The sequence below is a fragment of the Mauremys reevesii genome, linkage group 4, assembly GCF_016161935.1.
Source record: "Mauremys reevesii isolate NIE-2019 linkage group 4, ASM1616193v1, whole genome shotgun sequence".
Classification (NCBI taxonomy): Eukaryota; Metazoa; Chordata; order Testudines; family Geoemydidae; genus Mauremys; species Mauremys reevesii.
Genome location: NC_052626.1, coordinates 111165687 through 111179522, shown reverse-complemented (window position 1 = coordinate 111179522; position 13836 = coordinate 111165687). Strand labels below are relative to the sequence as shown.

Below are 13836 nucleotides of genomic sequence, written 5' to 3'. Positions count from 1 at the left end.
AAATGCAGAATTAATTAGCTAACCCTTTAGCTGGGTGATTCAAACCCTTTCGGATTCACTTTGCCAGAAGCAAGTCCCAGGTCTTCTAATTAGAAGGCTTTTAGCTCTGCTAATTACTTCAGAACTATAATAAAATGGGGTCTTTTGATAAAATGATAAAGTGCTGGGGGTGGAGGGTAGCAATTTATCTTGGAGATGGTTGATTCCAGCTCATGAATAGGTCTCATAATTGGGCAAGAATATCCTGCCTCTTCAACCTTTTATGTACCAAAGAAAAGTGCCTTGGGCTCATTATCCATGTGGGCTGCTCCCAGTTTTGAAATGGAAATGATTAATCTCCTAACAAGGAAGACGAGGCCTTGTGTGTGCTGGCAGTGACGGAAGAGATCCCACCACCACCTACACGCACCACAGAGCAGGCTTTTTTTGTCATAACAGCATAAGAACATGCCCTGTCACCCAATCCCAGCTTCTGGCAAACCGAGGCCAGGGACACTATTCCTGCCCATCCTGGCTAATAGCCATTGATGAACCTATCTTCCATTAATCTATCTAGCTCCCTTTTGAACCCTGTTATAGTATTGGCCTTCACAATACCCTCTGGTAAGGAGTTCCAGAGGTTGACGGTGTGTTGCATGAAAAAATACTTTCTTGTGTTTGTTTTAAACCTGCAACCTATTAATTTCATTTGGTGGCCCCTTGTTCTTCTCATAATACAAGGAGTAAATAACACTTCCTTATTTACTAGACCTCTATCATATCCCCACTTAGTCGCCTCTTTTCTAAGCTGAAAAGTCCCAGTCTTATTAATCTCTCCTCATACGGAAGCTGTTCCATACCCCTAATCATTTTTGTTGCCCTTTTCTGAACCTTTTCCGATTCCAATATATCTTTTTTGAGATGGGGCGATCATATCTGCACGCAGTATTCAAGGTGTGGGCATATCATGGATTTATATAGAGGCAATATGATATTTTCTGTCTTATTATCTATCCCTTTCTTGATGATTCCCAACATTCTGTTTGCTTTTTTGACTGCCACTGCACATTCATAGAATATCAGGGTTGGAAGGGACCTCAGCAGGTCATCTAGTCCAACCCCCTGCTCAAAGCAGGACCAATCCCCAGATCCCTAAATGGCCCCCTTAAGGATTGAACTCACAACCCTGGGTTTATGAACATGTTAAATAGGACTGGGCCCAGTACAGATCCCTGCAGGACATCACTATTTACCTCTGACCATTTATTCTTACCCTTTGTTTCCTATCTTTTAACCAGTTACCAATCCATGAGAGAACCTTCCCTCTTATCCCAGGACTGCTTATTTTGCTTAAGAGTCTTTGGTGAGGGACCTTGTTAAAGGCTTTCTGAAAATCTAAATCCACTATATCCACTGGATCTCCTTTGTCCGCATGCTTGTTGACCCCCTCAAAGAATTCTAGTAGATTGGCGAGGCATGATTTCCCTTTACAAACCATGTTGATTATTTCCCAACAAATTATGTTAATCTATGTGTCTGACAATTTTGTTTTTTACGATAGTTTCAGCCAATTTGCCGAGTACTGAAGTGAGGATTACTGGCCTGTAGTTGCCAGGGTCACCTCTGGAGCCCTTTTAAAAAATTGGTGTGTCATTAGCTATCCTCCAGTCATTTGGTACAGAAGCTGATTTAAATGATAGGTTACAGATGACAGTTAGTAGTCCTGCAGTTTCACATTTGAGTTCCTTCATAACTCTTGGGTGAATACCATCAGGTCCTGGAGACTTATTACTGTTTAGTTTATCAATTTGTTCCAAAATCTCCTCTAATGACACCTCAATTTGGGACTGTTCCTCAGATCTGTCACCCAAAAAGAATGGCTTAGGTTTGGGAATCTCCCTCACATCCTCAACAGTGAAGACTGATGCAAAGGATTCATTTAGTTTCTCCGCAATGGCCTTATCATCTCTGAGTGCTTTTTTAGCATCTCGATCGTCCAGTGGTCCTACTGGTTGTTTAGCAGGCTTTCTGCTTCTGATGTATTTAAAAAATTTTTTGCTATTACTTTTGGAGTCTTTGGCTAGCTTCTTCTTCAAATTCTTTTTTGGTCTTTCTAATTATATTTTTACACTTCATTTGCCAGAGTTTATGCTCTTTTCTATTTTCCTCATTAGGATTTATCTTCACTTTTTAAAGGATGCCTTTTGCCTCTCACTGCTTCTTTTACTTTGGGCTCTTTTTTGGTTCTCTTACTATGTTTTTTAAATTGCGGTATTTAAGCTGAGCCTCTATTATGGTTTCTTTAAAAAGTTTCCACACAGCTTGCGGGGATTTTACTTTTGGTGCTGTACCTTTTAATTTCTGTTTCACTAACCTCCTCATTTTTGTGTAGTTCCCCTTTCTGAAATTAAATGCTACAATGTTGGGCCGCTGTGGAGTTTTCCCCGCCACAAGGATGTTAAATTTAATTATATTATGGTCACTGATACCAAGTGGCCCAGCTATATTCACCACTTGGACCTGATCCTGTGCTCCACTTAGGACTAAATCAAGAATTGCCTCTCTTGTGGGTTCCAGGACCAGCTGCTCCAAGAAGCAGTCGTTTAAGGTGTCAAGAAACTTTGTCAGCATCCCTTCCTGAGGTGATGTGTACCCAGTCAATGTGGGGATAGTTGAAAGCCCCCATTATTATTATTGAGTTTTTTTATTTTAATAGCCTCTCTAATCTCCCTGAGCATTTCAGAGTCACTAACACCATCCTGGTCAGGTGGTCAGTAATTTAGCTCTACTGCTATATTCTTATTTTTCAAGCATGGAATTACTATCCATAGAGATTCTATGGTACAATTTAGTTCATTTAAGATTTTTACTTCATTTGATTCTATACTTTCTTTCACATATAGTGCCACTCCCCCACCAGCATGACCTGTTCTATCCTTTCGATATATTTTGTACTCTGGTATTACTGTCCCATTGATTATTCTCTCTCCACCAGGTTTCTGTGATGCCTATTTTATCAATATCCTCCTTTAATACTAGGCACTTTAGTTCACCCATCTTATTATTTGGACTTCTAGCATTGGTATATAAGCATTTTAAAAAATTGCCATTTTTTGGCTGTCCCCTATTGCATGACATAATTGAATGGGACTTTTTTTCACATATTTGTTTTGTTCCTTGTTACCTCCCATCTGCACAATGCTGATGCTGCTCTTCCTCTTGTCTTGCAATCCCTCCTCTCCAACACATCACCAGCCATGGTACCCTCCCACTCTGGCTGGCGTTGCCACTTATCAGTAAGAAGACAGAATTACCTTTGTGTCAGCTCCAGAATCACCCAGTGTTCTCTCAAACAGCAAAGCCATCTTCTCACACCCCAAGCAGAGCAAGCTCTCTGTTCCCTACATGGTGACATTCTGAAGATGACATTGGACTCAGGGGCGGCTCTATGTACCTGCTGCCGAATTGCTGCTGAAGCCGCGGGACCAGCGGACCTCCCGCAGGCATGCCACCGAAAGCCGCCTGACTGCCGCCCTCACGGCGACCGGCAGGCCACCCCTGGCACGTGCTTGGTGTGCTGGTGCCTGGAGCCACCCCTGATTGGACTCCAGCAAGACTCCAATCAGCTACGCTAACAGATGCATAAGGTTGGCATTGTCAGACTCACCACTCTCCAACCTGTCATTGGCAAAGGCCCAGATTATGTGGTGCTTGAAACCCTGGGCATGACATTTTTTACTTTACACTGCTCTGAGTTACTCCACCACGCTATTGACCAAATTGTGTCCCTCAGGCTAAGAGGAAGATAAGCCTATTCCAGTCTGTTTTAGAAGAACATTGGTAGTAGTGATGACTCTCTATTAAATCTTTTAACTTTCCTATGCGATTGGAGACACCAAGGAAATCACCCACTTATGAAACAGTGATCTGGATGAGCTCTTCTCTCCTGGGAGCTTCTGCAGTATAGCCTGTTACCACCCATAATTATCACCCATCAAGGTATAGCCACATAACCTGTCTCCTTAGACATTCATAAAGCTACACGGTCCAAGGGTGGTTTTTGTGAGTGCCAACCCTGCAGTCTCATCCCAGAATGTGAAAATCAAGCTGAGTTCTTTCTGTAAAGATTCTGCAGTCAGGAATGAGTTAACAGTTAAGATAATGATACATAAGCTGGAATAGAGTCCAACTCAATCTCCAAATGTTGCATTGGCTCTACAGGACTACAAGAACAATAAGTATAAAGGCTTATTATAGTAAACGGGGGTGGTGTTGGGGGGTTAATGAATGCAACTGTAATGACAGATACAAACAAATGGGCTTCCACACAGCTCAACTTCCAGTGTAGTTTCCCTTGTTTACCAGGGACCACTGCTTGTCTGGAGATCTATACAGCACACAGAGACCTCTGAATAATATACTGTAAATAAATATGCCGTCATGGTTGCTGCTAAAAATCAGGAGACCTGATTCTGAATGCTCTCAGGGAAGAGATCTCTTAGGTAAAAATGGCACCTTTTTGCTCAGTCACTTTTCAGAGCAGAGCCACATTTTAACTCTCTAAATAGCAATAACGAACAAAAAGTCAATAGTGTGGTACATAACTGCCTAGTCCTTTTGTGTTTAGTGTCAGTTACTTCTTGCTTACGTACATGACATTCTTTGTCCTTCCAGCGTATCAAGAGTGCAAACAAAAATTCACTCAGCTATTGTTCTTGCACCTGTACAATGGTTTTAATTTCTTGAAAATTAAATACATTCCTTGGTTAGTGCTGTTAAATCTGTCTCCATCCTCTTGTCCCACTCACTCCTCCCCTGCAATGCAGAGTTGAAATCTAAAGCAATTTGGTTCAGGAAGGCTTAAATTGTGTTACTGGTAACAAGGAAAAATAGTCTATAGGGAACTATTCTGGACTTCTCACTTGGAAGGTGGTGTGTGTGTGTGTGTGTACACACATGCTATCACAGTAGCAATGCTATAGTCAAGTTGATGCCTTTATTTTTAGATCCTCATAACTTATTGGAAATTGCTTTCAATGGCAGCTGAAGTTTGTGTGTGTGTTTTTCTTTCTACAAAATTAACATTTTAGATTAAAATTCTATTTGGCAGCTTTTGAGTTCTCAGAACATGTAGGCTTGGGGATAAGGAGGAAAAGTGGCCCCTGTAAGGAAGGATTATTATGCCATTGTGTATGTGGGAAATTAAGGCACAAAGACTAAAGTGACTTGCCCATGGCAGAACCAGGAATTGCACCCAGCTCTCCTGGGTCCTAGCCCAGTGATTTAAACAATATCCCATCCCTTCTTGAAAATTGCTGGGTTTGTTTAAATAAGGGCTTTGCTCCTTCCTGTACCATCTTCTCTTAGTTTGTGCTCCCATCCTGCTGACTCTTTCCTGGCAACCAACTGTTGCCAATGGAGAATTGTGACTTCGCTGCAAGACTGAGCCGAAGATGTGCACGTCTCTGTGTGAGGTCACGGCAAGAGCCGGCCCCATCGCAGTCAGCAGCATTAGCTCTCTGATATCAGTTCAGCAATGCCTGCACCTTGTTTGTAGCTCGCAGCTCTTTGTGAGGCAATCAGAGGTATTGCCCTCTCTCCGTCTGAGGCCTCTTCTCCTGCCTCCCCAGTGACCCCAGTCAGAGACGTGAGAGGCTCTCAGTAATGTGCTTCTGACCAAGGAGGCGTTACTAGGTAACCTGCAGTGAGTTGGCCTCTCTCTGAAGCCTGCATGTGGTGGGTTGGAGCACCTGTTAACTGCAGTTCATTTTAATGTAACTGTTTTGGCTTTCTCCATCACAGCTGTTGGACCCTGGCCGGGAGAGCTTTGGGAAGATGGAGAACCGGAGAGGAGAGCTCCTGGATGCCCTCTGGGAGGAAGAGGAAGAGGAAGAGGATGGGGTGGCTGCCAGTGCCTCCTCCAGCCTCCGCCTGAGTGAAGCAGGGGACGTGCAGGTGGAGATGCTGGAAAAGGCCAGGGAGCTCTTTCAGTTGTGTGACAAGGAGGAGAAGGGCTTCATCACCAAGCTGGACATGCAGGTAAGGAGAAGAATCCCTCCTGCTCTGCTTCCGGGCAGGAAGCTATGGAAGCAGGTGAGCCAGAAGGCTGCACTCCATGGGGACTGCTTTACCACACACTGCTGGGTGCTCTTGGTTAGGCCATGTATAACCTCTGTTGTCTTATGGCCCCTTTCAGGTGGACTGCACCAGTAGCCCACTGGAAAACAGAGAGAACTGAAGCAGCTTGATATATAAAAATAACATTTTGATGAAAATTTCTAATTTTGGGGTAGAGAAGGAGGAAAGTTGTCAGAGTTTTTCCAAAAATGCGCCCCCTTTACCATCACCACTACCCTGGCCTACTCTAGAGCATGGGGCGGGGGGAGGGGAAAGGGATTTCTTTTACAAAAATATTGTGTCCCATCTCCCGACCACGGCCCCCATAACAGGACACACTGATTTTTTCTCACCTTGGTTGTACCTCTAATGTCTGTGGATGGTTTGTCTCCTTTAAAAACTAACTCCAGGACTGAATTATGACTGTGATCCGGAGAGAGTCATCTCTCTGCTGCCTATTTTGAGTTAAAATCTTGGAGTGTTGATGCTCCGAGAGAGCCACAGCCAGCCCTCCTCAGTCAGAATGACAGGAAAAGCCCAGTAGATGACAGAGGACAACTAAAAACATAACAGGTGGTCCTGGAAGAAGTTGGGGATAAGGGCTGATCCTGGAAGAATGCTCCTGAGAACCAAGTAACCTGTAGAAAGCAAAATGCCCTCTGCACAGTCCTGCCCATTAATCCAGTTCCCTGTGCTGATGGGCATTCCAAACTGCTGCATACTGGCTCAGCTGCATTGCCTTAACAGTTGTAGCCTCTCACTCCCAGTAGGGTGGGGCTGAGAGCACTGATCCAAGCCCAGTGGGAGTCATTGGAAAGACTTGAGTTGGGCTGTACGTGGGTCCAGAGTTTGGTATTTATTTTGTCCCTCCCCCTGTCTGTGCAGAGGCTGCAGAGCGAACTGCCCCTGACCCCAGAACAGCTGGAGGCTGTCTTTGACAGCCTGGAGCAGGACAATAATGGGTACCTGACACCTGTCGAGTTCAGCATGGGACTAGGTAAGAGCAGCAGGTACATGTGGGTAATGCAGTGTGTATGTGTTGAAACGTATATAGGAGAGATGGCGCAGAGCTCATTGGCTCTAAACACTCACCTGCCAACTGCCTACAACTAGTTAGCCCAATTCTTCTTGTTTCTTTTCCACCCTATGCTAATATTAACCTTGCTTGTGTGTGTATATCATAACCCTGAGATGTCTCCCAACCCTCCTAAGCATTCCTGTCATTCCAGTCCTGTAGAACATTCCTTTTCTCAGCTTCTGCAGTACTTCCTCATAACTGCCAGCCACATCTCTGAACCTCTCTGATAGGAGACAGTTGGTGGGGATAGCTGGCCACATGCCATGCCTGGGCTTCCCTCTGGTGTTCCCAGCAGGCAGGAAATCCCAGGTCAAGCGGCTGCATAAGGAACATTATTTTATGAGGGGACAAAATCCGCACCTTGGAATTCAGCTCCATGCATAGATTTCAAGGCCAGAGGGGACCATTGTGATAATCTGATCTGACCATCTGTATAACACAGACCATAGAACTTCCCCACAATAATTCCAAGAGAGTATCTTTTAGACAAACATCCAATCTTGATTTTAAAATGGCCAGTGTTGGCGAATCCATCACCACTTTTGGTAAGTTGTTCCCATGGTTAATTACCCTCACTAGTAGAGATTTATGCCTTTATGGATTTATATGATGCAGCACTTCAGCTGTCCTGTGTGCTGATGGAAGTGCTGTTGGTTTGATAATACAGTGAAGGAAAATGAAGCCTTGCTTTCCTGTTAGTTACAGTACTCTTTGTTAGCCACTTAGAAAATGCTGGTACTGTAAACAGGTCCACAGTAGCAGCTGCCGATGCAGCTCAAGACACAACTGATGCGGGAGAGGAATGTTTATAACATCATGACCTCCATGACCTCCACTCCATTCCTCCAGCTGGTCATGAAGTCTTAGAATATACACTCCCGGTTGGCTTTAATTGTTTAAATAAGAGGCATCTCTGTGTGTGTTAGGTTGTGTAGCTAGGCTACGTGGACAATTTAATGGCTCTCTGGCTCGGAACAGAGGGATAAAGTATGAATCAGGGCTGAGATTTTCCAAAAGTGACTGGGAATTTGCGATACTTCAACCTGAGATAAAAATAACAAATAAATAAAAACAGTATGAAATAAAATAACTAAGAAATAAAAACAAAAAACAGCAAGAGGATCAAAATATGCTACTATGGCTAAACAATAGTGTAAAAGAGGCAGATAGGGTCAAAAAGACATCCTTTAAAAACAGAAAGTCAAATCCTGGTGAGGAAAATCGAAAGGAGCATAAACTCGAGCAAGCAAGTATAATTAGGCAGGCCAGAAAAGAATTTGAAGAGCAACTAGCAAAAGAGACACAGACTAACAGCAAAAAAAAAAAAGAGCAACTAAAATGATTAGGGGTTTAGAGAGGGTCCCATATGAGGAAAGATTAAAGAGGCTAGGACTCTTCAGTTTGGAAAAGAGGAGACTAAGGGGGGACATGACAGAGGTATATAAAATCATGAGTGATGTTGAGAAAGTGGATAAGGAAAAGTTATTTACTTATTCCCATAATACAAGAACTAGGGGTCACCAAATGAAATTAATAGGCAGCAGGTTTAAAACAAATAAAAGGAAGTTCTTCTTCACGCAGCGCACAGTCAACTTGTGGAATTCCTTACCTGAGGAGGTTGTGAAGGCTAGGACTATAACAATGTTTAAAAGGGGACTGGATAAATTCATGGTGGCTAAGTCCATAAATGGCTATTAGCCAGGATGGGTAAGAATGGTGTCCCTAGCCTCTGTTCATCAGAGGATGGAGATGGATGGCAGGAGAGAGATCACTTGATCATTGCCTGTTAGGTTCACTCCCTCAGGGGCACCTGGCATTGGCCACTGTCGGTAGACAGATACTGGGCTAGATGGACCTTTGGTCTGACCCGGTACGGCCTTTCTTATGTTCTTATGTTCTTTTTTTTTAATACATCAAAAGGAGGAAGCCTTCCAAATAATTAGCGGGCCACTGGACAACAGAGGTGCTAAAAGAGCACTTGGGGAAGACAAGGAGAAGCAAAATGAATTCTTTGCGTTGGTCTTCACTGTAGAGGATGTGAGGGAGATTCCCACATCTGAGCCATTCTTTTTAGGTCACAAATCTGAGGAACTGTCCTAGATTGAGAAGTCAGTAGATGAGGTTTGGAACAAATTGATAAATTAAACAGTAATAAGTCAGCAGGACCAAATGGTATTCCCCCAAGAGTTCTGAAGGAACTCAAATATGAAACTGCAGAACTATTAACTGTGGTATGTAACCTGTTACTTAAATCAGCTTCTGCACCAGATGACTGGAGAATAGCTAATGTGACATGGATTTTTTTTTAAAAGGCTCCAGAAGTGATCCTGGCAAGTAAAGGCTGGTAAGCCTGATTTTAGTACCAGGCAAATTGGTTAAAGGAACAGATATATTTGTTGAAAGAACAGATATATCAGACATGTAGATGCACATGTTGGGGGAGAGTCAACACAGCTCTTGTAAAGGGAAATCATTTCTCACCAATCTATTAGAATTCTTTGAGGATACCATCAAGCATGTGGACAATAGTGATCCAGTTAATACAGTGTACTTGAACTTTCAGAAAGCCTTTGACAAAGTCCCACACAAAAGACTCTTTAAGTAAAGAAAGCAGTATTGGGATAAGAGGGAATGTCCTGTCATGGATCAGTAACTGCTGAAAAAACAAGCAACAAAGGGTAGGAATAAATGATCAGTTTTCACATTGGGGAGAGGTAAAGAGGAGGGTCCCCAAGGATCTGTACTGGGACCTGTGCTGTTTAACATATTCATAAATGATCTGGAAAAGGGGATAAACAGTGAGATGACAATGTTTCCAGATGATACAAAATTACACAAGATAGTTAAGCCCAAAGCTGACTGTGAAGAGCTACAAAGGGATCTCACAAAACTGGATGACTGGGCAACAAAATGGCAGATGAAATTCTGTTGGCAAATGCAAAGTAATGTACATTGGAAAACGTAATCCCAATTATATATACAAAATGATGGGATCTAAATTAGCTGTTATCACTGAAGGAAGAGATCTTGGCATCATCGTGAATAGTTTTCTGAAAACATCTGTTCAATGTGCAGCAGCACCCAAAAAAGCTAACAATGTTCGGAACCGTTAGGATAGGGATAGATAATAAGACCAAAAAAATCATAATGCTAGTATCTAAATCCATGGGACAACCACACTTTTAATACTGCATGTAGTTCTGTTCACCCCATCTCAAAAAAGATATATTAGAATTGGAGAAAATACAGAGAAAGTCACCAAAAATGATTAGGGATCTGGAACAGCTACTGTATGAGGAGAGATTAAAAAGACTGAACTGTTTAGCTTAGAAAAGAGACGACTAAAGGGGGATATGATAGAAGTCTATAAAATCATGAATGGTGCGGAGAAAGTGAATACAGAAGTGTTATTTACTCCTTCACATAATACAAGAACCAATCACCCAATTAAATTAATAGGCAGCAGGTTTAAAACAAACATACGGAAGTACTTCTTCACTCAAAGCACAGTCAACCTGTGGAACTCCTTGCCAGAGGATGTTATGAAGGCCAAAACTATAATGGGATTCAAAAAAGAACTAGATAAGTTCATTGAGGATTGGTCCATCAATGGCTATTCGCCAAAATGGTCAGGGATGTAGCCCCATGCTCTGGGTGTCCCTAAGCCTTTGATTGCCAGAAGCTGGGACTGGACTACAGGGGATAGATCACTCGCTAATTGCCCTGTTCTGTTCATTACCTCTGAAGCAATTGACACCACCCACTGTTGGAAGACTGGATACAGGACAGATGAACCACTGGTCTGACCCAATGTGGCCATTCTTATATTCTTATGAGATGCTCTAAAGATCCTGGTTTTAAGAGGGCGGATACTCAGTGCTTTCCCTTGTCTCAAGTTGGGTATCCAAAAATGGAGCGCTCAGAAATGATAACCACTTGTGAAAATCTTGGCTCAAGTGTGTGTGTTACCATCTCCTTAATCTAAAGGAGACCTTTCTCTCAAGACAAGGTCATGTTGATTCTATGAGCCCACTTACTCCATCAAAATTAACACAACAGACAGTGAGCCTGATTTATTGGTCTGTTACTCCAGCTTTACTCTAGTCTGGCCCATTGAAACCGGTGTAAAACTGGAGTGGCTTGGTGGCCAATCAGGCCCTGTGTCTTTAAGAGGAATTTTAAGAGACACCTCAAGGAATAGGCCTGGACAGCAGGAAGAGCCTCGGGTATAGAGTGTTTTGGTTTATAAAAAACTGCAGAAACACACAAGTATATTTACAAATGTCTAACCTGACCCAGCTTCTGTGTGTCCTGGTACTTCCTGTGTTCTGCGTCTTTTGCTTTTAAGCTCTATGGATCAGGGACTCTTTATATGAGTAACTGGCTTGTGGCACATGGTTGGCCAGGTAACAATAATGGAGATAAGCAGTGCTAGGTACGCTGCTCTCTGGCATTGCTCCTAGGTTTATGGGTTAATCTGATCAGGCAGGAATACCAGCAGGCCTGCCTTCCATATCAGACTTGGCACTGTATGCTGGCATCAAGCCTGTAGGGTTACAGCAGTCACTTCAAGTGCAGAGAGTTAAACTGCTGCTACTACAGAAGGATACACTTTTATTACAGTGCAACCCACCTATTTCCTGAACATGTTCCACATGTCAGAGAATGGCAACTGCCCAGACATGTTTATGGCCTTCCACTGATAAGAGAATTGAGACTGAAGTTTTCATAGTTCTATGAATTGGCACAGAGAGCACTGATCAAGGCTATTAGGGGCAGGCTGAGAGGAATGACAGGATCTCATTCAAAATAAAACAAAACACTGTGCTTGACTGTAGTGTGTCTCATACAAATGACATACCAAAATGCTGTCCGTAGGTAATGGAAAGGATGCAGTAGACATATGGTCTGAGCATGCAGCTTGGAGCCAGGAAGGATTGAGTTAAGATTCTACTCTGCTATTGACTTGAGGCACAGAGGGGTTAGGTCAGAGGTGGGCAAACTACGGCCCGTGGGCCACATCTGGCCCACGGGACTGTCTTGCCTGGCCCCAGACCTAGCCCCAGTCCCTCCCCTGCTGTTCCCCCTCCACCACAGCCTCAACTCACTCGCTCCATCGCTGGCGCAATGCTCTGGGTGGTGGGGCTGTGAGCTCCTGGGGCAGTGCAGCTGCAGAGCCAGGCCTGACCCAGTCTCTGTGCTGTGCGGTGGCAGCATGGCCCAGCTCCAGCCAGGCGGCCTGGCTGTAGCGCTGCCAGCCACCGGTGCTCCAGGCAGTGCAGTAAGGGGTTACGAAGCAGGGGGGGTTGAATAGAGGGCAGAGGAATACAGGGTGGTGGTCTGGGGGTGGGGGTGTGGATAGGGGTCAGGGCGGTCAGAGGGTGGGGAACAGGGGTTGAATGGGGCAGGGGTCCCAGGAGGGCAGTCAGGAAGGAGGGGGGTTGGATGGGGCGGCAGGGGGCAGTCAGGGGCAGGGGTTCCAGGGGCAGTCAGGGGACAGGGAGAAGGGGTGGTTGGATGGGGCAGGGATCCCAGAGGGGCCTTCAGGAAACAGGGGGGTTGGATGGGGCAGAAGTCCTGGGGGGGGGGGGCAGATGGGAGGTGGGGGTTGGGCCACGACCCCCTCCCCTAACCAGCCCTCCATACAATTTATGAAACCCGATGCGGCCCTCAGGCCAAAATGTTTGCTCACCCCTGGGTTAGGTGGTTTCCCCAGAGTCATAAATATATTTCAAGGCAGGGATTAGAACCCAGAAGTTCCTGGCCCAGGAAACTAGACACTGCCTCCCTGTGCCTCTGCTTGCTTATCTTTAAGTCCAGACTGGATGTCTTTTTAAAAGCTAGAATCATGGAAATGCAGGGCTGGAAGGGACCTAGAGAAGTCATCTAGTCCATCCCCCTGTGCTGAGGCAGGACCAAGTAAACCTACACCAGCCCTGAGCAGTGTTTGTCTAACCTGTTCTTAAAATCTTCCAATCATGTGGAATTCACAATCTCCTTGGAAGCCAATTCCCTGAGCATTAACTACCCTTATATCAAGAAGTGTTTCCTAATGTCTAACCAAACTCTCCCTTGCTACAGATTAAGCCCATTGCTTCTTGTCCTACCTTCAGCTGACATGAAAGAAAAATTGATCACCGTCCTCTTTATAACAGCACTTAACATATTTGAAGACTGTTATTAGGTTCCCCCCACCCCAGCCATCTTTTTGCAAGACTAAACATGTCCAGTTTTGACTTTTTTCATAAGTCAGGTTTTCTGAACTTTTTATCATTTTTGTTGTCCACTGGACGTTCTCCAATTTGTCCACATCTTTCCTGAAGTACAGTGCCTGGAACTGGACACAGTGCTCCAGCTGAGGCCTCACCAGTGCCGAATAGAGTGGAATAATCATCTTCCATGTTTTACATACAACACTCGCGTTAATACACCCCAGAATGATATTAGCCAACTGCATCACATTGTTGACCCATATTCAATCTTGATCCATTATAACCCCAAGATCCTTTTCAGCAACACCTGGCCAATTATTCCCCATTTTGTAGCTGTGCATTTGATTTTTTTCCTTCCTAAGTGAAGTTCTTTGCATTTATCTTTACTGAATTTCATCTTGGTGAATTCAGACCAACTGTGAAGGTCTTGCCAAGGTTTCAAGGTTGTTT

The 13836-nt window shown here is 44.1% G+C and overlaps 1 protein-coding gene across 5 annotated transcripts in view; it reads left to right on the top strand.

Annotated features, from left to right (window-relative positions):
• The window catches only part of CRACR2B (calcium release activated channel regulator 2B), an 80280-nt gene that overhangs the window by 28829 nt on the left and 37615 nt on the right, over positions 1–13836 (top strand). For 4 of the 5 annotated variants that reach the window (XM_039538247.1, XM_039538246.1, XM_039538245.1 and 1 more), the window contains exons 1-3: positions 5464–5673; positions 5782–6018; positions 6982–7093. In XM_039538247.1, the coding sequence (XP_039394181.1) occupies positions 5815–6018; positions 6982–7093 (316 nt within the window). In that variant the 5' untranslated portion in view covers positions 5464–5673; positions 5782–5814. Of the gene's footprint in view, positions 1–5463; positions 5674–5781; positions 6019–6981; positions 7094–13836 lie in introns of those variants that run through there. The other variant, XM_039538244.1, reaches the window with a different exon arrangement.